Genomic DNA, 25,596 nt, shown 5'->3' with positions numbered 1-25,596 from the left:
TGTCAGGATCGGTGGTTTGTTTTGTTTTTCTTTTGTTTTGGAAGCCTGCCGCTTCCCACTTCCTCCACCAGATGCCGCCTAGGAGCAGAGCCCCTGGAGAAGCGTGTGGTTGAACCCGGAGACACACCTGTGGCGCATTTGCTGACTGAGGCTGGGGATATTTAAGAAGCGGCGAGCTGACACTTCCTTGCCTGAGTGTTTGTTCACCTTGGTAACAAATCGTTCCAGAGTAAGGCCCGCTGTGTATCTTCCCGAGATAATCGCCTCCTGTGTTTGTTCCTTCTCGTCAGGTCTACCTGGATTCCTCCGGAGTTTTCTCGAGAGAAAAGTTCTGTGGATCGTTTGTTCCGGACCACGACCAGCCGCCAGCTCGCTCCCCACTCAGTCTGTCTTACCTGTCCGCCCTCCAACGGTTCACTACCTCTCCACGCCGCCCTGGGTCTGTCGCTGCTCCTAAGTGAGCTTCCATCTGTTCCTAGTAAGCCTTTCTCTCCTCTACATATATATATTTATATGTTCCTCCACCTCCCAGGAGTCTAACCGCTTCCTCTCGTTGACAGTGGCTGAACTGGTTATCCCTTCCTGACTTCTGCTCCGTGTTTTTCTCCCCAACCCTGTCCCCTCTGTTCAATAAACTTTATTATTGTTTGCATACGCATCTCCTGATTGTGTTCGTGCATGTGGGTTCGTAAACTGGAACCAAACATGACACTAACATTGCCCGGGATATGTTAGCAGCTGCACCACATACACAGCAACTCTATGTGCAACTTCTTGAAAAAAACAAACAAGATGTTCGAATGTAACCTCCATTTGGAGGAAATGGTCTACCTGGTAACCAAAAATTTGGAAAGCAAGGTAGTTTTAGGTAAGAGTTGTAACTTCTGGTATAAGTTGTGACTGTTCTCTCTGCAAACAGTCATATTTCATATTTTCTTCTGAGTACCAGTGGGTTTCTGCCTGTTCTATTACTTAGAGTTCAAGATGTGTTTGGAAAATGTGGCAACATGATGAAGTTTAAGGAAAAATTCTAACATGGACCATCCTTTTTTTTTTCCCCTACCATTTTTGTGTTTTCCCGTTGGAGGGATCTCTAACTCCAAAACTAAGTCTAAAACCTCCCATGAGTGTTTAATTGGGTTGAGATCTGGTGACATTGAAAGCCTCACCAGTCACATAAATTCTATATCCATCAAGCCATTCTGTTCCCCCTTGCAGCCTTATGGCATTTAAAGAGACCCTTAAAACAGTTAGGATAGAAAGGCTTTCTCACTGGATAAAGGTGATCACTCAAAACTAATTTGATTTACAGGAACCTTTTCCTCTGTTGGGTCCAAACGATGTCACCCAGATAATAAAAGAAATGCCAGATCTTCTTGCTGTAGAAACGGTTGTTTCTGTAGGTTTTAATCTGCTGCATGTAATTCCAACTTTCTTGGCTCTGTGTTAAACTTGGATTTAGACAAGCCATAGAACCCTGCTTTGAGAACTGCGTCTTGTCATTGTTTGAAAATGAAACACATTCTCAAACTTTTCGCTTGTTTATGAACGTCAGTCTGCAGTCTCCGGTGAGTCACATTGACAGGTATCAGGCGGCTGCTGTGCAAAGATGCAACAATAAAGCAAAGCAATAAAGCCAACACTGAGAAAATAATGTGTGATCTGTGCAGTAATGCCCCACATAAGATGTTGAAAGCACTAAATATTTTTACACAATTGAGAAAAACTGTCTTGAATTCAGCTCACAATTGACAAAATGCAATAAAAGTCTGATTATGAATACCCAATGAACCTGAATTAACTAAGTTTGCCACTTTCAGATGTGTGATCTCACATACTTAGACTGATATATGTATAGTCAAAGCAATCTTTTATCAAGGATCAATTTCCACCCTGTTTTTTAAACAGAAATAACATTATAAATAAAGAAAAACAGATATTAGTAAAGAAAATATTCAAAGAGATGCATTAAAGTTGACAACAGATGTAATGGTTTATAGTGACAGATTGTTTGCTGTAGATTGTATCATCCACCCCCACAGTTTAACATCTTTCAAGATGTTTCACCAGACTGAGGTTCAGGTTTCCAGCATGAAAATTCTTCCTTCTTTACTTTGACTCATCTGTCTTGTTTTCTTTGTGTGTGTGTGTGTGTCTTTTTGCACTTATGAGTGCTTCTCTTGTTCAAGAATTTTCCAGAATTTTCTTTTCCTGTGAGTTTCTTTGTTTCTGTCAATCATTCATTAAAGCTGTTCTTTCCTTTTTTGCTGCCTCTTTTCTCTGTCTTCTGTGCTTTATCAAATCCAGCGTTTCTCCACTCATTTTTATCAGTGTACTGCCGCTCTCATCTCTCACCCTCTTATCCCTCTGATCAATAGCCTAACCTCCTCCTTCCAGCCTCCTCTTCTCTCTGATCCCTCTCTCCGCTGCCCTTCCCTTCTCCTTCATGTCCATCCTTCCACCTTCCTCTCGCGCCGGCCCTCTCTATCTCCACATCTCCTCCTGTGCTCAGAGGCGGTCTTCAGTTAAATGTTAATTAGTGAGCTTCATCCCGCAGGCTGATGGGGAGGACAATGGAGAATCCCTGCATGTGCCTGCAAGCATCCCACTAATGAAAGTGTGTCTGTGTCCGGGTGTGAGACACACACACACACACACACACACACACACAAGACAGAGTGTGAAAGAGACAAGAGGAGAATGTGTGGACGTGCACATGTGAGTGAAATGAGAGGAGATATGCTGAGGGCAGATCAAGATTAAAAGTGCAAAGACGTCTGTAGCTGTGTCAATGTGGGCGAGTGTGTACACGTGCCCAAAAACAAAGGCCAGGCTGCTCTTGGGGATTAAAAGGGCGTAGTTAATGATTTGTGTGTGCGTGTGTGTGTCTGATTGTCATCAGTGTATTTTTACAGGGTGGACCTCATCTAACTGCTGGTTAATCCACATTAAACCACATATATGTGTGTTAAAACCTGCTTAAAACAACTGATCTATAAGAATGATAAAAACAGAACAAAGGTATGTTGGGAACTTTGAGAATTTATCTGCACAGATATGTTGAAAAATTACAAAATGTGCATTTTAAAATCAACTGTCCTGCTATAATCAAAGTAAAATGACTGAATTTTTTTTACGTGTGTTGCTGTAGTAACTAGACCCATCTTCAGCATGAATGAAGCAGTGAATAAAAGAGATGAATGTGCCACAATTCTCTGCTTTATGTGTTGTTTAGTGGGATGCTGACCTTGAAGAGGTGAGCAAAATGACCTGAAAGCACAAAAGACCAGCAGTAAATATGAGAGGTTTGAGCTGAGACTATTAGAGACTCAAGGATGATTTTTTTGAAACTAAGTGCTATTAAATTATCTGTTCATAGTCCATTGTTTTGGTTTTATTTAGCAACAGCTTTATCTGTGTCTTGTACTTGTCTCTTAGCAGTTCATGCTAACATGCTAATTTGTGATGTTTAACATTTTAAATATAACCAAGAAATCATCTGTATTTCAGAGTCCTGTGTTACATTGATACTCAAAATTTGACATTTCTGAATTCCAAGTTGGAAAATTTATTTTAAAAATCCAGTATGTCTGCCTTATCTATGAAAAGTGGGAGTAGCTGTTGGAATCATTTTTTTTTATTTTATGGAAAATAAGATCCCATGACATGTCTGCAATCCAGCTAATCCCTGGTTCAGACTGTCCTTTCACTAATGCAACTGTCCACATGTTCTCAGGCTTAAACATTAGTGAACATTTTCTCAAAGTGTAGAAATATTACTTAATAACTATATGGAGCTGGGTTCTACCAATCCCTGGTGGTGACAGTGTCTCAGCAAATGAGGTTTGCTCAGTGATAAATACAGAAAATATGCAAGTTATGTTGTCCAGTCTCATTTACTGCTTTTTGCCACAATATATCACCCAACTTCAGCTGTATTTGGTTGGCAAAGTAAGTCCATATTTACCTTGGAGATAACTGGGGCTTGTGAATATAATCTTTATAGTCAATGCTGGGGTGGATTTTCAGTATTGAAAAGAGCTGTTTACAGGGTCACCCAAGATACATGTAATTGCCAGGTATATAAAAAAGGTTTGCATTTTTTCTTCACTGTAAAAGAAAAACAGGGGGGAAATGGAATTTAAGGTCAAATTCTGACAGCTGTGGTTAACACAATTTCTGCATAAAAACTACATGACAATGTATGACAGTGCAGTGAACAGTCCTTTAATTTATGGTAAAATACTGCCAACTGCAGCTGCCAGAATTTCACTGTAAAATCTACAATGACAATATGTGACAGTACAGTAAAATTGTGAAATTTACAGTGCAATACATCCAGCCATGGTAGACAATTTCTGTTTCATCTCCTTTGCTGGTAAAAACAAAATATTTAAAGAAACATCTCCATGTGTGTCTTGCTTGCTGTGTTTTTTCTGGCAGTGTTTCAGGGAAACAATCAAACTCTTCTCGTTTTAAAGGTGTGTTGCCCCTTCTTACAATTTCTCTTCTTTCTCATTAGCTCAGCCTCCTGTAATAGGCACACGCACATGCGTATCTACCCCCAGCGGGACCTACTTTGATTTAATCATGCACCTCACAGGCGCATACAGATTTTGGAAATTTAAATCGTTCGCATAATCAAACATGCAGTAACACACTGATGCACAGCTGAGCCCTCTCTCTCACTCTCTCTCACACACACACATGCACACACATAATATTTTTTTCTAAAGCAGCGTTGTGAGTCACAGACATATGTTAATAAACCTCATATGAACCAACACCTCCCCCCTCCGGCCCCCCCCGTCAAAGTTCAGCCAAACCACTGAGCGGTGCCGCAGACAAAGCAAAGCTGGATTGAGGCAAAAAATAGATACGCATGATCATAAAACCATACATGAGCATCAATCACAGTGTTTAAACACATTCAAACGAATGTGTTAATTAAATAAATGAAAATTATATGTATGGTACAGCTTGTTCTCAATGATTATAAACTACTTTAGGGTTGATCTTTGCTATGTTCATATGAGTCACAAGATCTTTCTCCCCATTTTAGATCACATACGTTTGCTTGTCTTTCTCAGTGCTTTTTTTCTCTTTATTGTTTTGTGCGTTTGAGGCTCTGCAAACACGCGTGTAACCGTGCACATGTGGGAAACAGAGGGAGACCCATCGCCTTGCTCTCTCCCCATCATAGCAGGGCAGAGTGAGGCCAGCTCCTGATTTAAACATCAGCTGTCATAAATGTTTCAGAGACAGGGAAGGAGATGGAGAGACTGTTGGCAGCTTTTAGGGAGTGCACGGGGAGGAGGGAGTGGCTGCTATGGGGACAGTTTGGGTGACAAAACAGGCGGGGAATGATGAATTGAGGTTTAAATTAACTTGGTTTTTATCTTTTAAATTTGTGCATTATTCTGGCTGTCCAGTGTAAAAAAATGAGACAAATGTTATTAGCATGAGCACAAAGAGAATATTATACTTCAGGCTTATTGTAATAATGTTCACTGGCACAACACAGATAGGCCATTTAACACAGCAGTGTATCAGATTGATTGTGGGCAACCGAACAGTACAGTCTGGGAACCCATTTACTATCGTTTGTTGTCCTATAGTCTTTGGAAACAACTGCCAGAACCACTTAAAACTAAGATTAGTGACATGCAAGATGTTTTTCTAAACCTAACTAAGTATATATAAAGCATAAACCTAACTATGTGGAGGGTGAGCACAAAACTTCATGAGTTTATCAATAAAAATAACATTAAACTACCATTTCTTGGAGGAATGCATGCTGCCTGAAACAAAGATCTTATGTGATCTGTTAGCGCTCTGAATATGTGAGGGAAATGACCGCCACTAAACTTTAGCCTCTAAAGTGTCCTCCTAACCACACTGAGATCAGACTTTTATGATCCTGTGAGTTCTTTATTTTGTAGTTTGAGTTATTATTGTGTTTAGTTTTTTGATCATGTTCTTTCCTTGTTTTACTTAGAGATTCCAGCATGTTTTCTGTTAGTTTCCTGCTTCCAGCTCCCCTCTCACACCTGCTCTCCATCTGCTCATTAACCCAGGTGTTTCAGCTCAATAATCCTCCCTCCCAGCCTTCACAGGCCCTGTTTACACCTGTTTACACATGAACGATCCCCTGGAAATGAAAGAGATTTTCCGGTGTTGATTGCGAAAAAGTCGCACATTAATCACGTGCCAGATGAATCCGCTGTTGTTTCCGTGCCAGGGCACTAGCTGGCGCTGTGATTTTTTGTATTTCAACAACACACGTGCAGACACTTCAGTCTCTCCGGCATGAAAACCATCTAAAATGGTGAAAACAAACATTTGTTTGGACCAACAGTGAGGTTGGGTTTCTGTTATGTGTTGAATTGGTGAGTAGCAGAAACAGCACTCTGCTTTCTGCCATTGTCACTGTTGTTGGTCTACTCATGCAAGCACAGAAAAAATGTTGATTGAACATGTTCATAGCGTTTATATGCAATTTCACACCAATGCAGGGCGTATTCAGAAACTTCTACTCTGAGACCTGGGTTCAAAACTCTTCAGTGTCAGAGAACCCAATCACTGTTATCATGTACACAAACAACAGAAATGTTCCAGTTTTACTTAAAAACAAGGCCTTATAGTCTTGGTTCTTATTCAGTCATTGTCATATGATGCTGTTTGTTCTTCCTACCTGGGCCCTGTGTCCTCACTGGTGGGTTTGGTCTGATTTGCTGCTCGATCCCCTGTTTAAAAGTCATTAGTTTTTATTTATTTAGTTTCCCTGTGTTTGAGTCTCCATTTCTGGATCCTGTACTCATCCTCATGATAAGGACAGCTACATGTAATTTATAATTATATTTTAAGTCTGGTTCAAAAAAGTTAGTTTTGTAAAAGCCCACATAAAGAAAACTTGCATTATCAGTGATATTGTACAAATATTTAAAATGTATTGAACAATTTTCCTTTTCTTTAAGTTAAAGGCCAAACAAGTTAAATGGTCCCTTGACTATGACTGCGTTAAGCTTTTAGAAACAATAAAAAATCTCCTAACAGGAGAGATGTCGCGATGGTATTTAACTGCAGTCAATTTGTTGTTCCAGGGAAAATCTGACACATTTGTTTTACAAAGGGACTACAGGTCAGGGTCACAGGAGACGGCTTTTATCACCACATCAATGATGTATAATCAATACAAAACCAGATCCTCAAGCCCCCAGCTCGTTACTTTCCCTCACTGTTTCTTTCTTCTCCCTGTCTTCCTGTTTTAGCTTTATTGTCTTCCCTTCACTTCCTGCTTTTGATCTTTTTTTGTTTGACTGCAGGATGGATGAAACCTTTCTGTCTACCTCCAAGGTCACATAAACTGCCTCATGTGCTCTCTGATCTTTGAGGAGCTCCCAGCTCGAGCTGATGTCTCCACCTGCTGGAAAGCGCACAAACTGCTGACATTAGCGCCGTCAGAATGAGAATTCAATTAGCTAAATGGCAGGTTGAATTAGGCTAAATGCGGACTGAGCCTGCTGAAATGAGCGAAGCTGTGGAAAGACGAAGGGCTGATGATCAGGCACGATAACATCTCAGCACTCACATTAAAAATCTAATTCAATTACACTGAAGAGAGGAGGTGTTTCTCTCTCACCCGGTCTCTCTCTCACTTACACACACACATACACAAGGCAATGAAATGAGAAAATGAGAAAAGAAAAATTTTGAATATTATGCATAAATACAGCTGACAAGGTTGGTCTGATTCCAAATAACAAATCTGGATTTTGAACAAACAACAGGATTAAAATATGTTTGCACTGAATTCAGCACAAAGAAGAGTTCAGTATCAGAGAAATAAAGTAGACTGACCAGAACGTATTCTGCCTGGTCTTCAGTCGCCTTCACGTGGCTAAAAACAGAAAGAATCAAAAGTCAGATTAGTTCAGTTAATTTATATAGAGAGCCTTGTCATAACAAAAGTGATCTCAAGACACTGTACAAAACAAACAAAAAAAAGGCATAAATCCAGATCAGATCCAGAGTCAAATCCATTTACAGCCATTTTATTTTATAATTCATCACATTCACTTTATTATGAAATGTCAATTAGTATAAGTTATCTGAGGAAGCCAGCAGATTTTGGCACAATCCTCCATCCTGAGCAGCACAGGCAACTCTGGAAAAGAACGACTCCCTTTTAACGGGAAGAAACTGGAAGTTGGTTTCACAAGAGAGGAGCCTGAGAACCGAAAGCTCTGCCTCCCATTTTAGAAACTCTAAGAACCACAAGTAAACCTGCAGTCTTAGAGCAAAGTGCTCTGTTAGGAACATATGGAACAATAAGATCTGTGATATAAGCTGGAGCCTGGTTGTTGAGAGCTTTGTATGTTTGAAGCTAGATTTCAAATTCTATGCTGAATTTGACAGGCAGCCAATGGAGAGAAAATAAAATTGGAGAAATGTGTCTCTCCTAACTCTCAGCAGCAGCATTTTGGATCAACTGAAAACTTTTTAGAGACACCCAGATAATAAAGAATTACAATAGTCCAACCTAGACGAGAAGTGGATCAGTTTTATCTGCTTCATTTTGAGACAAGATGTTTCTTATTATATTGATATTACGCAGGTGGAGGAAAGCAGTCCTGGTAATATTTTTAATGCGGGGCTTAAAAATGGTCAAAAATAAACCAAACTCTTTTACATTAGAACTGAAGGCCAAATTAACGTCACCCAGACAAAGTAAAAGGCTGCAGAGTTTGTTCCTAAGATGCCCCAAAACCTCATTCTCTGTCTTGTTTGAATTTAAAAGCAGAAAATTCTGAAAGGGACCCACAAAGGGTGAGTGAGCGTAAAAAAATGAAGAAAGAGAGAAAATGTTGGGCAATGTAACAAGAGGAAAAACCGGGTAAATGTCCAAACTGTGTGTACATGTACTATGATACTCACATTTGAGCTTTTGTGTTTGATCTACCCTTCTAACAGGTGCATGTTACCAAAATCCCTGTATTCCCATGGCTAACAAGCTTTCAAGTGGGTAAAATGGAAAAAATGTAAGAAACCACACTGCTCTTCTTAGGAGGCTGAATGTGGACTTTCAAATCTCTCAGGAAGCATAACTCACACTTGTGACGGATCTTGATCATGTGTCAAAACCCCCGCTGTGCTGACATTTTTGGAGGCCACGCTGCAGTGACTGCTGTGCAGCTCTGTAATACAGAGCAAGAGGCAGCAAAAGAGGCAATTACGCTCTCAGGCAAGTTTTAAGATCAATTGGCGCAACTCCCAATTGCACGATACGTCTCAGAGGACCCCGAGTAAATCGGTGTTACACACCAGCAGATAGAGTTCAGATCAAAGGGTCTTATTATGGCGGGGGGTGAGGGAATGTTAACCGTTTCCACAGCAGAGAAGCTCTACACCGACTCACCGAGCTGCTACTGTTCTTTAATCATTAACGCTTTCATAATTTAAAAATTCTCTCCACAGTTATTTGTACAGTAATATCAATATTTATTCATAAATGTAAGTAAAAGAATGAGTGGGCTGTGAAAAGATGATGGGAAAGAGTTGAACATTCGAATTTAGATGCCCATAACATGTCAAACACTAATTTTATATCTGATACTATGACGATATATGCACACAATTAACTAAATATGGTTTTAAAACCATATTTTAAATGGTTTAAAGGAATTAATTAATTAATCAAAATTTATGTTACTGTGAAAAGTGAGATTCATAAGAAGCTTTCCTAAAAGTTAAACAAGAAATACTAATTTTAGTATAAAAAAATTAGCATTTAAAAAGGTTAGATTTATTACAGTCTGCTGCAGGAAGACAAAATGCGGGCGATAAGGTTTTTGCCTGTGTGTGTGTATATTTATTTGTTTGTCTGCTGTTTTAGCAAAATATCCCATGAACCAGAGAGCAGATTTTAATGAAACGTTTAAAAATGAATTGTTGGATGTACATCTACATCTCATTCAGTTTTGGATTTGGTTGAACTTGATTGAAGATGGCCACCACAGCTAATCTATCTTAGCAAACACAAAGATGGCTATAACTCAGTCAGTCTTATAGATATTTAGCTACATTTCGATATGGTAGTAGCTGAGAGTCATTCACAACACATACTCTGATACTTTCCTGAAAAGTTTGCACATAATATTATTTTAAAATTTTGACCTGAAAGGCTACAAAACCCCATCATTTATCAACATTAAATGATATTAATTTAAAACTCTGGCATACAAGGGCGATGTGCATTCCTTTAAAAAATGCGAGGCCTTTAATTTCATAATGTAATGATGAAATATATATATGTATAGTTATGTATAGTTCAAACTCTTTGTCAGAATGACATGTTTATGGTCAATAACTCCAACCTTCAGTCTTCTCTTTGGGAGTTTTGAACCATATTTTCATTAAGACCAGTTGTTTCACAGTACTTTTTAGAACAATTAGCTGAAGATTTTCTCATCTTTTGAAAAACTAGAACATAAAAAAGTGGTTTGGTGTCTGAGGGACTTGAAAGTTAAAGAACAACCCCCCCCCCCACTTCCTGCCTGTCGAGTAAATTATCACAAGAACGTATCGGCTGCCGTTTGCAGCAGCAGCAACAACAAGCATCTGAAAGGACATACTGTAACTCAGGAAAAAAAAGCTGCACTGTGGTCAGTCCAGCTGAGAGACGGACAGAGCGGTGATTTAGGTTTGAGCTGACAGAAGAGGGAGAGCTCTTCGATGCAAACCATACAGAACCTGGAGTACAGAGCTTCATTTCCCACAATCTCTGAGCTGAACTAATGGGCTGTTGCTCCACACTCACGCATGGGAGCCCTCTCATGCTGACCAAACCACAGCCTGTGTTTACACATGCACATACACACTGAGTTTCTGTGCAGGCAACATGATACACTCTCTCTGCAGCTACATGCATGGGGCTCTGGGGGTCCACGTCATGGGAAAACTGTGAAGAAATACAATCTGCTTGGCTGAAGGTGGGCACAAGGGGGTTGCATTTCTCCCCTAAACTCCCCAACTTCTGATGTTATTAATAAATCAGCTACTCATATAAGAAACACACACACAATAAGAGCACAGAAAGCTAATTTCCTTCGGTCTTTAGTGTATAAGAACAAATCAATGCTAAATGAGAAATCATCTGAGCAGCAGCCGAGCGGCATCTTTCCTGCAGCACTTGATCAATAGAAGGAATCGATGTTACTGCTGCCTTTAAAGTGGAGGAATGGATCCAGTCATCCTCTCAGTTTACACCCTTCGTCTGAGATGAGTTCTGTCCACAGAAAAGTCGGGACAAATTAAATTTTCCATATTTGCACACTGGAACCTGCAGAACTGCACTTCTTGGTGTTTGCACAGACGGTGGACCTTCTTTACCCCACAGTTTGAGAAGTGGTTGTTTTTTCTTTAAGTATAGTCTAGGCCACATTATAAAAGTACCACAATTTATGGCTTTTTTTTTTTTCTAAACTGACTACTTCCCCTTACGGACTTAAGTTCCTTTATTGCTTTGCAAAATTCAAAAATACAATGAAAGTCGCAGCAAAGCTTGTTTTGTTGAACAGCCAAAACTTCAATTTTAAAACATTTTTGGGTCCATGAATAGATAGATAGATAAATAGATAGACACTTTATTGATCCCTAGCATTAAATAAAATCATTCAACTCATTAATAAACACCATAAACTGATTTAAAAAAAAACTAAAGTAATTAATTGAATGTTCAGTAACTGCATTGCTCATTGAGTCAATCAATACTATCAATTGATTTGATATGGTTAAAAGTTTAAAACTTACAACAGTGACATGTTTTGGTTGTGTGTAAATAATAAATAACAAAACTTCCCACAAAATTATTTCTGTTTTGTATATAAACACAATTTAACCTGAGAAAAATGTGATATATTATTAAAAATTTTCATTAACTGTTCATGGTATACTCTTGATTTCAAAGTGTTAAACTTTACAAGTGAAGGTAAATGCAAAGAGTATTGTGACATATAATGGAGTCAGTATTTGTAAAATAAAATTTGACCTGTTATGGAAAAAACTGGTAAAATTAGGTAAAAATAATTTTTTTAAATTATTAAAATGTTAAAATATGAATGCTTCTAACATCAAAACAATCATTTCAAACATAAATAATGAATAAATATATAAAATATATTATAAATAATGTAAATAAATAATGTAAAAATGTACATTAAAGTATAAAGATAAAAAAGCTCACTTGTCAGAGTTTCCTCCTCCATCTCCCAGCTCTTGGCTCTTTGCTTCCTGTTTTGGTTCTGAGAGCGTTTCTGGCTCTGACCCACCATCTTCATGAACTTCATCGCCCTCCTGAGCTGACGAAGTCTTCTTAAAGGATTCAGGATTCAAGGCTTCACTTCCATCCGACTGACATGCTTTGCTGGAGCCACCAGATGGCGGCACATCTTCACCTGCAGCACTGAAGTTATCGGTGGTTGTGGCATCACCTGTAGGCTCAGACTGGGTCTTGGACTCAGCATCACCTGTAGGCTCAGACCGGGTCTTGGACTTAGTGTCACCTGTAGGCTCAGACTTGGGTTCTCCTGAAGGGGTGTGACTGAGATCAGAAGTACCTGCTGCTTTAGTCTCAGCCACGTCAGGTGAGGTTTGTTTTGGACCCTCGTAACTCTGCTCTCCTGCAGGTCTCTTATCTTTACTCTTTTTATAGGTGCTGGAACCTCCTGAGCAAGGACAGGATAATAAAGAGACAGTAGAAAAACAGTAGAGATTTAGAAAAAAATCCTTCCACAGCTGATAAAAGGCTAACAATTGTTTTCACAAATCTCTCTAAAGTCTGATCTTGTTACTTTTGTTCTTTTTACCTTTGCTGCTCCTGTCCTTCTTCCAACCCAGCAGCCGAGGCAGCGTCCCCATGTGAGTGTAGTCCTGACTGGAGCGCACATAGCTGGCAGTGCGAGGGCGCATGGCCCCCATGTCATCCAGCGTTGCCTCGACTACTTTACTCAAGTTGGCTGAGGCGGCGCCTTCACCATCATCTCCTGAGCCGGACTTCGACTTGGAGGACTTGGAGTCCGATTTGTCGGTGGAGCGGCGAAAAGAAATGCTGGTGAGGCTGTCGAGCCATTTGAAAGCTTGAGGAGGGAGGAGCAGGTAGACAAATCAGAACAGAAATGATATCAAATTATTATCAAAGTTGGCTGTTTTGTTCCTTTTCTTTCTGCTGCAGCGGGAACAAATGTTCATTTGATACACTTCTTTTTTTTTAACAGACAAGAAGTGAGAAGTAACTATTTGTGATAAGTGTCAAGTTTGATGTTGTGAAGTGTCTTTAAAAGCAGAAGCAGAGTTGAACCTAAGGTCGTTACTGCCTGTAGGCATCAAACTTTACATCTTTAACCAGTGTCAGACTCTGAATTAAAAATCCAGCAATTTAATGAGCGCATGTTCTAAATAATTCATGCAACAGTGTTCAGTGCTTTATTTGATGGTACAGTCATTTACTGTAAATTATGACGGTTTAATATTTCAACTGAGCAAATCTGTAATCCATAACTATTCAGCTTTATAGCTAAATAGTGAGAACGAAGAGTACGGATACACGTTGAGTGAGTCACTGTTTGGCAAGAAATTAATCAGTATTCTTCTTTTATTTAATTAAATGTAACTGCTTATTGGTGGTTCATTAAATGTTTACAGTTAATATCAACTGTATTATGAACTATTAATTAGTCATTTATAAGGTCTCCCTTATTGTAAAGTGGTACCTTTACTCACTGTTAGTGCATATTAGCTGCTGTTAACCTCAGCTGTTCTGTCTTTAAACATGGGAGTCAATCAACTGGTTATAAACTCCTTTGTAACATTTAATAGTGATGCATATTTTAGATGTCAGGTATGTGTTTCTTTTTGCACTGGAATTACTTATGTCAACACATCAGGTTTTTTTTTATTCAGTTACTTTTCACTTGTTTACTGGTCAGTCCTCCAACCTGACTGTAGCATCATAATGTGAAATATGTGCAATAAAAAAATAAAAAATAAACAAGAGGAGTGCAAAAGAAGAAATCTCAAGCATAACAAAAAAACATCTATCTCTGGCAAATGAACAATGAAGTCATGTCTTTAAAAAAGAGAAAAATGTCAATAAAGACCAGAGCGATGCATCATCCTTTAATTGATCATTTACTTTATGCCAAGTTGGTGTTAAAATACTATTTACACAGCATACTGTGTTATCTTTGGTGCTTTTTGTAGATTCAACTAAGAATATGAAAACAAATATGTGGCAAGCTGCTGTTAAAAAAATGCACCAGTTTAAAATTCTCTTTGCTAAGTTTTCTGGTAAATGTCGACAGAAAGCTGGCTCCCTTGAGTTTAGGAATCTTTTTCTAATAAGTGGCTTAAAGAAACAAATATTCTTCAAAAAATAATCAGATCCTGGACAAAGAACTGACTAAAAAACCAGCCAAGACCTTCAGAAAGCCTCAAAACTGCTGCTTGAGAACACTTTAAAGTTTCCAAGGATGAATTAAGAAATTAGGGGTGACTTGAGACTTCTGCACAGAACTGTGTATGCATGCTTTCACATAAACTGAATTTCTATATGAGAGCAAGTTTAACGTGTTATTATTTCCAGCTTGAGCGCCAGATCCTGAGAAATCTTGCAATGAAAGAAAAGTTGGGTGTATTTGGATGCAGATTTACCTGCAGGATTTTTGGTGATATGATATGATATATGATATGTAAAAGCAAAAATAGGTTAGGTTCTAAAGGGCCCTGTTTTACTGATCTGCTTCCCTGAAGGACAAAAAGACTATATGCAATTTTTGAGAACACTGTCTTTCCCTTTCTGATCAACTGACTGCAAACATGTCATCTTATGGAGGTTAAAGGAAGGTTAAAGCAGACAACCAGAAAACCTTTGCATTTCTGTGCATAACTGTGTGGGTGGATACAGCTTGTTTGACAATCTCTGTGTCATTCCGGGACTCACTTAGGGGCCTTTTTCTTTTCAGTCTGCACTTTGAGCAATAATTTCCGCACACGGTTTGATTCTTCGAGCCTGAGAAAGCCTGCTCTTAAAAGTGATTTAGCATTTCGTCCTAATCACCATAACACTGCAAAGCTGAGTGATGGGGCAACAGCTGTGAAATGAGTTGTCACACTGCACCCGCAAATTTGCACACACACACACACACACACACACACAAAACAAAAACACTTGATGAGACTCACTCAGTTTTTTAAAACTCATGTTGGAGTCTCAGCCGTACATGGATCAGCTGAGAGACGCTGCAGGAAAGACTCGGAGAAGATGAAGACAAGTTCCTGTCGAAGAAGAAGAACTTTGGTGTGTTCGCCTGCTCGAGGGTGAGGCGCCACTCACGCTTTGTTTGTGAGAGAGAGAGAGTAAAACTGAGAGATGAGCAGCAGGGGCAGGGCAGACCCGATACTTCCTGTGAAAAGCAGAGACACCAATACAAAGAGGAAATGAAAAGCCCCAAAATGAGAAGGGAAGGGCTAGATAAAAAAATATATTGACATGTGAGGGTGTTCTTTAAGTCCCACAGTAAAAAAAAAGAAAAAAATGAGCAAAAGGCTTGAAAACTAGTAAGAATGTAAAAGTGTTAAATACAGAAAATCTGCTTGGTGACTTTTTGTCTCAATGAAGGAGTTTCTTTATTTTCCTGCTACAGTTTATACAGAAAGTTGATGTTTGAGTCCTCTCTTTGTCGGATTTCACTTCTGCAGAGCTGAGATCATCAAAGTTTTAAGAAAGAGGAACATTACAGAAATAAACAAAAATTTAAGAGTTTAATCCTGTGCTTCCCTGGTTTATTCTTATAAATGTCACATTTTTTATGCACGTCAAGTGCCATTAGTGATCTGACGTATGATGAACATGTGTCACTATGGTGCCGTTGCTGTCATTAGTTATGTTTAACCAAATTCAGTATCTCTAACACAAAATGTAAACTTTCTAATCAGCCTGTCATTATAAAACCATGCTGCAGATCAAATCCAGACAATTTAGGCTGAAGTGACAACATTTCCAAAACTGGGAAATCCTCACTTTAGGATATGTGGGACAGGATGGAGTATTGCTGCAAAATAAAGTCTTTTATAGTTTAGGCTTTTTGTTTTAAACATCACGTTTCATGGTTTTGACTGTGAATATCCGTGGTAATCTTTTCAAATAGATTCATAATGGGTGATTTTTTTTTTTTGTCTGAATGTGAATCATACTCGAGAAAGACACAAAAGCAGAAGCTTGCAGATCTATTTGTACAATAAATCATTGAAATGTGCAAATGTTTCAAAGCCGTCCGTGTTTTCTTCAAAACAACATTTTTACAGTTAAAAATACACTTATGAAGTTTATTAGCTGTGTAGCGTGCGTCAAATGTGGATCTGAAAATGGAAGTGGGCTAAGCCATAAAAGTACGAAATCAGACCGACTTCGTCATTCTGTTACATACACAGTGTGCAGCTGAACAAAATGTCATCCCGTCAATCCCCCGGCAAGAAATAAAGAACAAAAAAGCAACAATAAACAACAAAAAGGGGTTCAAAGATGATGCTGCACCCAGCCTAAAAGACCTGCCGCCATCTTCTGCATGTCTTTATGCAAAGCTGAGCCACTCGGCCTAGTTTGTTAGTTGGAAGTTTGGATTTTTGGACCCAGTTCTACCATGAAAACCACCTCTGGACAGACTTCTCCTGACAGACAAGTCCTGTGATCCACTGCTTGACATCTTTTGATTTTTAAAGAAAGGTGAGGTTTGATGTGTCCTTCACCTCCTTGGCTGACTGCTCCAGTCCTCATTGTTACCCATTTCTTTGTTCTTTTACAAAAAAACTTGCACAGCAACACCTCAGAACCCCAGTTCTGTTTTGTAATCTTTGTCTGGGTGAATCCTCGGTGATGCTGAGTCTCATCGCGGTGTTTGACTTGCAACATGAAACTATCGGCACAGCCTCTTCTCAAGGCAGAGTTTGAATGTTCCTCAACCAGCTTTAGGCCTCCCGCACACCTGACTCTGTTTCAGTTCAGTTCAGTTCAGTTTATTTATATAGTGCCAAGAAACAACAAAAGTCGTCTCAGGGTGTTGTACAGAAACATTCATATACATCATAAAAGCCAATTAGTAAAAGTTATCTGTCTAAGGAAGCTAGCAGATTAGGTTGAATCTTCACTTTGTCACAGTCTCCCGTCCTGAGCAGCACATTGGCTACAGTGGAAAGAAATGACTCCCTTTTAACAGGAAGAAAACCTCCAGCAGAACCAGAACCAGGCTCAGGATGGGCGGCCATCTTCTTCGACTGGCTGTGGTGAGAGGGGACAGGAAAAAGACACAGAGAAACACAGAATGACTCATCATACTATCTTACTATCACACTACAGCTCTGTTAGGAACATGTGGAACAATAAGATCTTTGATATAAGATGGAGCTTGGTTGTTGAGAGTTTTATATCTTAAAAGTAAGATTTTAAAATCTGTTCTGAATTTGACAGGGAGCCAATGGAGAGAAGATAAAACTGGAGAAATATGATCTCTCCTTCCAGCTCTCATTAAAACTCTGGCAGCAGCATTTTGGATCAAATGAAGACTTTATGGAGTTTTTTGGACGCCCAGATAGTAAAGAATTACAGCAGCCCAGCCTAGATGTGATAAATGCATGGAACAGTTTTTCTGCATCATTTTGAGACAAGATGTTTCTAATTTTAGTGATAATGTCTTTTAATGTCTGTGTTTCAACCCACACATGTAAATGATCGTTAGCGTCTCAGTTGTAAATTTAACTAATCATAGACTTAACTAAAACCCTAATAAATTAAAAAAATAAAACCCTGACTTGTTGCAAAAGAAAGAACTGAGCCGGTTTGTTTTAAAGCAAGGGTTGCTTTGGTTAAATATTATTTTAATTTTAGATTTTTATTCTCTTAGCTCATTTTTCATTCTGTGAACTGGTGCAAAATAAACTAGAACTAATCTTTGTGAAATTCTTTGCTGCGTTTTCACACCTGCCTAAAATTCGTACACGGTGTTTATTTTAAACCTAGCTGTGGTCCATGAAGTCACATGATGTGCTTTGGTTAAATGAGTTTCATAGTTGAATATGTGTTGTCAGTCATACTGCTGCTACAGTCAGTGTATGCTAGTCTGCATAATCTAAAGCCTGAGTAATACCCTTCTGTCATCTTTCGCTTCCTGTTGACACATTTGCAAAGACGACTTTCTTCCTCCTCTCAGCCTCGAAGCACACTTGAGTTGTTTACGTGACGGTGAACAGATCAGTGAGCTGCATCAGCCAAATGCAGCAGATCTGAGCTCCAGTTTTGTTGTTTTTTTATTACAAATGATACCAGGTGCTAAACCCAACAGTAACACGATCATTCTCGTACCCTACTTATGAACTTTAATATAGATCAGGCATAACAAATGTGTGCTTTGTTTTTCTCATTTCCAGTTTTCTGTTCAAATGTTATATATCTGAACACTTAACTGCTCACTTGTTTCATCACTGCATTAAACTGTTTCATCAGCAACATAAAAAAATCTATTTTAACTCCTGAAACAAAAAAGATGAAGTTGCGTGTCTAAAAATGGGCCGACTGTTAGTCAGAGTAAAAATGTAGTCATGAGGTTAGAAAAAAAAACAAAAAACTGAGATGGAACTCAATCAAGAGAGCATAACTGTTGACCTTAGCGCTGCAGTGAATGCAGATAAAGTGAAAAATGTGATAGAAAAACACAACACACACCCTGAAGGAGTAATATGTTTCATTTTGGCTCTTGTGTCCCATCCATGTTGTCCACAGAAGTAATTTGCTGGAGTCAATGACTGTGTGTGTTTGCGTGGACACAAGAGTTCGAGTGCGTGTGACGTTTTAATTTGACCTTGATGGAAAAACAAGCCTCCGATAATTCAGCTCTCTGCCTCCTCGTACCATGAACCAATATCAGTCACTTTGACTCACAGACACACTCAGGTCCACAGCAGGCAGAGAAACAAAAAAAACCACAAGTCTTTTCGAGACAAAAACAGAAAGGAGTCGTCCAGCTCACCCTTTACTGGACTTTATTTTGTTATAGTAGTTCATCTGTTTGATAAATAACATATGATTGTGTGCATGGAATATGATCCTTTCGAAAAACAAGGATATTTGCAATCTTTGTTGAACCAAAACACAGTCCAAAAGGGGAATAGTGAATTACTGAAAGAATACTGAAAGAAAAACAATCACGTTCTAGACTGGATGTATACGAGAGGTGATTTATGTTCATCACTTCCGCACATGAACAAATACCCCAACTGTCATAATTTGGTATGAAATAAGGTTCTTCACAAAACTTTTAAACCCCTGAAGGTATAGCACAGAATTGTGAAAACACCAGCTTTCTGGGGGGATTTTATTACCTTTATGAAATATGAGCAAACAAAGCAGATGTTTTTGTGACTCAGAGATGCTCTCAGAGGACCACAGAGCTCCTTTTCAAGAAATTAAATCATCTTTTTCATGGCAAACAAAGATGCTGTATATCAATTTGGAATAAAATAAACAACACGTTATCTTTAATGAGATAATTTATTATTTATCATTGAAGGTTTCTTACATCTGAATTGCACTGAAATCTTTTCTAGAATAAAACATTGTTTATTTTTGAGCTCTTTGCCCTCTTTGCAACAGTTTAACAGATTATTACATTAATAATAGAGCTTCACTGAGGTTTGTTTAGTCACTAATCATAGTTTGCATCATTGAACTGAAGCAGGATGCTTATTTCTAAACATCACCTTCTGCTGCAGAAATAATTGCAAATATTTTATTGATCAGCAGGAGATCTCACTAAATCTCCTGCTCCTACATTTTACCAGAGTTTGGTTCTGGGTCCTTTCTAAGAAAACTCTCTTTGCTTAGTTAAGTTAACCAGTTAAGTAGTCAGAAATTATGCATATGTACAACATGTTTAAGGTGCTTATAGACAAAGTCCTCAAGTCGCAAACTTGTCTTACCTGTAAATAATTTATGTAATTGTTGTTATAACACAGTATCACACCAAAAAGTTTTAGCAATAATGTAGGACATCCCTGTTTTTAGCTTTCAACCTCCACAACACACAAGCACTGAGTAATTATCAGGCTGCATAAATGATATATAAAAATAATGAAATATGTGGGTTCATTTTATTTTCTATCTTCTTCAGAGACAGAGAAATAATGTTTTCATTTGATAGTTTTTAGTTTTACATTGAACTTTTTAATGAAGTCATGAGTCAGAGTGGACTAAAATGTGTCATTGTGTTTTTCTGACGGTAGGTGGCGCCAAAGACAAATAAATGTTGCATCTGCAGGAAGTAATGTACAACTGCAGGTCAGAGATGTGATGCATAACTGACTACAAGCACAAAATAAACTCATGATTATAAATTGTGCAGTTCTTCCTGTTTTGCTGCTTAGAATAGAGATTCAGCTGTTGATGTTTTGTTTCTGTGCACAAAGAAGGACAAAGTAACATGAAATTCTGTAATAGATAAACAGACAATAGACTGGAGAAGCACATTTACTTTAATTTCAAAATTGTGACAAATAGACATGAATTATGGACTAGAAAAAGTTAAAACTAAATCTTCTCACACACATGATTGGACATGGATTGGCTTTGTGTTAATCTGAAAAAACGTGATAAATTATCAGACCACTTTCAAGTAGAAACTGATAATGTGCAATTTTTATATTCTAAATAAAAAAAATCTTTTTAAATTCTTTGCAAGCTAGTGAATCTGGTAAAAAGGCGTAGAAATTCAAGACCGAATAAACTATAAGAACTATTTGTCGTTAAGTAATCTTTAACAAGTCAAAGTTTTCCTATTTTAAAGGGTTCTTTGTTAATATTGTTTTTGATGGATTTTTTTTTAATTAACATAAATATGTTAGTTACATTTTAAGAAGCCAGATGTTTGCTTTACTGTCAGCACAATGCTGTAAATGAAGAAAATAACAAAGTTAGTAACAATAATCATCGTGCCGTGACGCTTCATTAAAAAGTTCTGTTTCACACTGTTATTACTTTCGAATTTTTGTGAAAAATTAGCAGAAATATGCTGCAGAAAAGACAGATTTTGGTCAAAGTAGGATTTAAACTGCGGATTGATTTTTGGTGAGTAGTAAATCTCAGCTGGTTAAGTACCATCATAATTTTCAGAAAAACCCTTCAAGGTTCAAAGAGATGTCGGCGATTGATTAAACCTGAGACTGATCCCTCCGAGGAGAAGTCTTGAAACAGATGGTAACATGCTGAGTAAAACTAGAGCCAGGTCCTGTTCTTCTGCCTGCTCGCGTTTATCAAATGAAGGAGGATGATTTTATCAGTCCAAACACTCAAGGTGAAAAGAATCACCTGAATCTTTGTGGTTCAAGGTAGTCCAGCTTCATCAGATGAACTAAAACTGACACAGTGCTTTACATAAACCATAGTCAAGGTTTCTGTACAATCAGCTGTTTTCTTTAACTGAGGCTGGTATAAAAGAAAAGAAAAGTCCCTGCTTGTGAAAGTGAAACTTAATTATATGTCGACTAATAAGAAATCTGCTTTCATGCTAATTTTCTGTGTGTCACATTTAATAAAGAGCCAAAAACAAGCCTCACAAAACAAGTCTCAAGGAGTCGAGACAGGATTACAAGATGCTCTCGGTCTCGCCGTCATTCAGTTCTGGGAAAGATAAAACCTATCAGTTCTCATGCGTGCGTTTACACCCTGTCAAATATTCAGGAGGAGGAGGGAAAACAAGGACAAAAGGGAATTAGGTGATTGTGGATCTTCATTCACCATGCATGTGCAATTAGCTCTAATCAGGACTGAATGCAAAAACCTGATAAAGTCAGTGCCATGGTGGCAAGGCTACAATATACAGCTTGAACTTGAACACTTGTTTATCTAAACTAAAGGCCAAAGGTCAAGGATATATAGGAAATGTATTGGGCTAAAAGGAACTCCACTGGTTGCAGAGGAATAATGAGGGATGAGGCAAACGTGTTGCAACATTTAGAGAAATCTAATTAAAACACTTTAGGCACATCTAATGAATCATCTGGGCATGCATGTCAGACCAAATACGGCAAGGGTCAAAGGTCAGTCAGAGTCAGCACCGGGTGCTTGTCGCCATATTTGTACACGAGGTAGTCAACAGTCAAGAACTAAATTTATCAGCCGCATTCCTCAAAAACTGAAACTTGTGCTCATGTTCACTAGGGAGCATTTTTGTGTCAAGCCAATGAGTTTTGTTTTTTTTTTTGCCCAAAATATCTGTGTTTTCGAAATGTTTTTCAAATTAATTTTACTCACTTGACTTACATTTGCACTCATTTACATTGTGCACGCAAACATAAATCACCAACGCAGGAACCAGACCGCCATGACCATCAAATATTGATTTAGAGACACAGACAAACAGCAAATATACATGAAATGTGCTCCAGCGATATAAAAAACATCTAGGCAAAGATTGTTAAGAAGAAAACCATACAAAAATAAACAAACAAACAAAAAAAAAGAAAACCACTTGGGGCCATCAGCATCAGAGTTCACAACACTGCTGATGTATTTCAAGAAATAGTACTCAGCACCACATATTGACCTTTGACCTTTGTAGTTTCTAGTTCTATTTAACTGATACATGCATACTGTTTTGACAGGCTGAAAATATAAGCTATCTATCTCGCTAGCTAGCTAAAATTTTACAAACAAAGCTAGCCACATAGCTAACTAGGTTGCAAGCCCTCAGCTTAGTAGGCTAGTTATTTTTCTGGCTGGCTTGGTTTATAAAACTTTCAGTTTCTTGTAAATTAAAATTTGATTATTGCAGCATTTATAGTAGCACCACTACAGCTTCATTAGCTAAGGATGGCTGGGTCTGAAATGATTTAAGGCTCTTTTCCATCTTCAGTTTTTAGGACCAAGGTTTGAGTCTCCAAATCAGGCAACGGCTACATGAAACATAAAAAAGTGTACTTTCTACTTTTCTGCTTGCTGTCACTTTCCTAGCTAATGGAAATGGGCTACTGCTTATTTCAACTTTTAGTGTTTTATGTTTTTGTCTTTTAACTTGGATGAAAATAACCATTCCAGTTGCTAACTTGACACCGACTGCACTGGGAGGGATAAATTATGTGTTCTATTACCATTTTGATATTCATGAAATGTGTCAGAAGCAAGCGATGCACATTTGCATAATTCTGTGTTAATGTTTCTCTATCTGCATATTCGATGACGTGAGCAGCAGTGTGTCACAGTTGCTTATCTGCTGTGGAATCTTGTTCGTGTCAAGCATCTCGGATTAAAAATAAATACACAAAAATAAATCCAAACCGAGATCACCTGCTTTCCTGGCAAACCTATTCCTGTAAAAGTGGGCAAAAGTCGGGCAATGTTCCCACACGGAGATCATAAATATTTGATCTGCTCTAATCTAAAGCTACGCCATCGTGTTGTTATTGTGTTGTTCAGCATTTTATTGTGCTATACTGCACATTTTTCAGGACAGTCTCTCTGCCTTTCCTTCCTTCCTTCTTGCGCTCTCTCTCTCTCTCTCTCTCTCTCTCTCTCTCTCTTTCTCTCTCTCTCTCTCCATCAGTTCTCTGGCAAACAGAGATGCTTCCTGTTATTTAAACTCTGCACTCTGTGCCATGGTTTATGCACACACATACACACACAAATGCATGAAAAAATGCACATGAAATCACATTGTTCAACCTTGAGTGTCCTCCACAGCTGACTGAGAGGAGGTGACAACAAGAGAGAGGCTGAGGCAGATGGGGGAGGTGCAAAGTCATCAATTATTTATGGTTGAAATCCAATAAGAAGCAGGAGTTTAGATGGGGACGAGTATACTGACAGATATACAGAGTCCTTATTTTAGTGCAACGTTAAAATGTTGTTGTTTTTTTTCTCTCTCTCTCTCTCCAAAAGGCAACACTGGATCAGACGACTTGATTATGATTTTTCTTTTTTTCTGTATCCCTGATTAGATTGCACTTTAAAAAAGAATTTATCCTCGCATTCTCTAGCATGATAATTTGCAATTCTTACATATTTTATTTACATTAATCAAAACCCAATGCATCAAATGAAACAGAAACAGTAAAAACTTTTATTGAAGATGTCGATGTGTTTCAGAAAGTAAGCAACCTGTAATTTTTTATTTTTTTTTAATGTACACTTTTGCGTGGACGCTCATGACTCTGTGAGACACTCAGGTCATTTCTGTTTGTTTATTAAGTGTTCCAGTCGTCATATTTGCATACTAATTTAAATTGTTAAGTTGACTTGCACAGCTTTGCAGCTCCTCATTAAGAAAATGTTCATGTCCCTCATGTGTGAATGCACTGACATCTCAAGATGTGTTTATAAGTAAACTAAATGACTTCTCTTTCCTCTGGAGCCCCGGTTCTGCTGTCCTGTTTCTGTTGCCAGACCATCTGATCACAAAAACAACAGGTTTTATTAAACTCTTTGACACAGGCTTTTATATAAAAAAAAGGACGCAATATCTCCTCTGCAGCTTTTCACAAATGCTTCGGGTCAGTTTTATTTGGTCTCAACAATCAGAAGTGCAACTGTCACAACTGTTTTATGGGGCACCAAAACTATATTGCAGCCGAGCTAAAAAAAAAAAAAAAAAGCTTAGAAGCAGCAACAAAATTTAGCATGACAACTTTTACAAGACTGTTAGTTTCACAAGGAATAGAAAAAGGCAAAAGCAGAAGAAGGAGAAAATTCACCAATGAGGAAACACTGTGACTTTACGGCGACAGAAAAACATCATATTACAGGTAAATGCAAATGTGAAAACCTTTCTTTTTGACAATGTAATATAACATACGCGTTTGTTATTGTGTATGAGTGTTAATACAGTGTTAAAATAAAACTAGAAAAGAAAATTAGACCCTGTGTAGCAAGGTCTATTAAATTAGCCAATTAAATTACCCTTATTAACGTAGGTTTTCAAATGAATGTTAAATAACACGGTCTGTACACAACTGAGATCATTTAAAAGCCACTATAATATTGTAGTTATAAATCCTCAAGCTCAGTTTCAACTGAGTGGAGTAGCATTTGATTCAGGAATTAGTTGAGGCAGAGTAAGTTCTGAAATAAATACTGGACCTGCTTTTATCATAACATAAAAACAGGAAGTAAAGAATTAACAAATGCGCTTTAAAGATTGTTGTTTGAGCGCTGGATGTGTAAATAGATGTTTACGTTGACACATCTTGTCCATGCTCCATACTCCAGCTAGTCGTTTTTCTATTTGTAGGGACTGTTTAACCTAACGGTAAACACACGCACACACACACACACATATATACAGTATATATATATATATATATATATATATATATATATATATATATAAAAATTCCCTTCTCACCCTCCGCGGGTGGTCTTTGTTTCATCCTCTGAGCTCGGGTCCGCTACCAGAGGCCTGGGAGCTTGAGGGTTCTGCGCAGTATCTTGGCTGTGCCTAGAACTGCACATTTCTGGACTGAGATGTCTGATGTTGTTCCTGGGATCTGTTGTAGCCACTG

At 38.2% G+C, this 25,596-nt stretch overlaps 1 protein-coding gene and 1 long non-coding RNA gene across 3 annotated transcripts in view; one reads left to right on the top strand and one right to left on the bottom strand.

The window, feature by feature from the left end:
• Positions 1-15,415, bottom strand: part of sh2d3ca (SH2 domain containing 3Ca) — a 63,444-nt gene extending 48,029 nt beyond the window's left edge. Inside the window, exons 1-4 of one of the 2 annotated variants that reach the window (XM_025004736.2) lie at positions 15,241-15,415; positions 12,867-13,136; positions 12,245-12,725; positions 7,861-7,900 (exon numbers count right to left, since the gene is read on the bottom strand). In XM_025004736.2, the coding sequence (XP_024860504.1) occupies positions 7,861-7,900; positions 12,245-12,725; positions 12,867-13,136; positions 15,241-15,259 (810 nt within the window). In that variant the 5' untranslated portion in view covers positions 15,260-15,415. The remainder of the gene's footprint in view (positions 1-7,860; positions 7,901-12,244; positions 12,726-12,866; positions 13,137-15,240) is intronic. The other variant, XM_025004737.2, reaches the window with a different exon arrangement.
• LOC119617673 lies at positions 7-652 on the top strand. The gene is made up of 2 exons (XR_005234029.1): positions 7-478; positions 561-652. It is a non-coding gene; the product is annotated as an uncharacterized LOC119617673 (long non-coding RNA).
• Positions 15,416-25,596: the final 10,181 nt, after the last annotated feature.

The sequence above is a fragment of the Kryptolebias marmoratus genome, linkage group LG14, assembly GCF_001649575.2.
Source record: "Kryptolebias marmoratus isolate JLee-2015 linkage group LG14, ASM164957v2, whole genome shotgun sequence".
NCBI lineage: Eukaryota > Metazoa > Chordata > Actinopteri > Cyprinodontiformes > Rivulidae > Kryptolebias > Kryptolebias marmoratus.
Note: the sequence above shows the minus strand (reverse complement) of the source record. Positions and strands in the feature narration are given on the sequence as shown.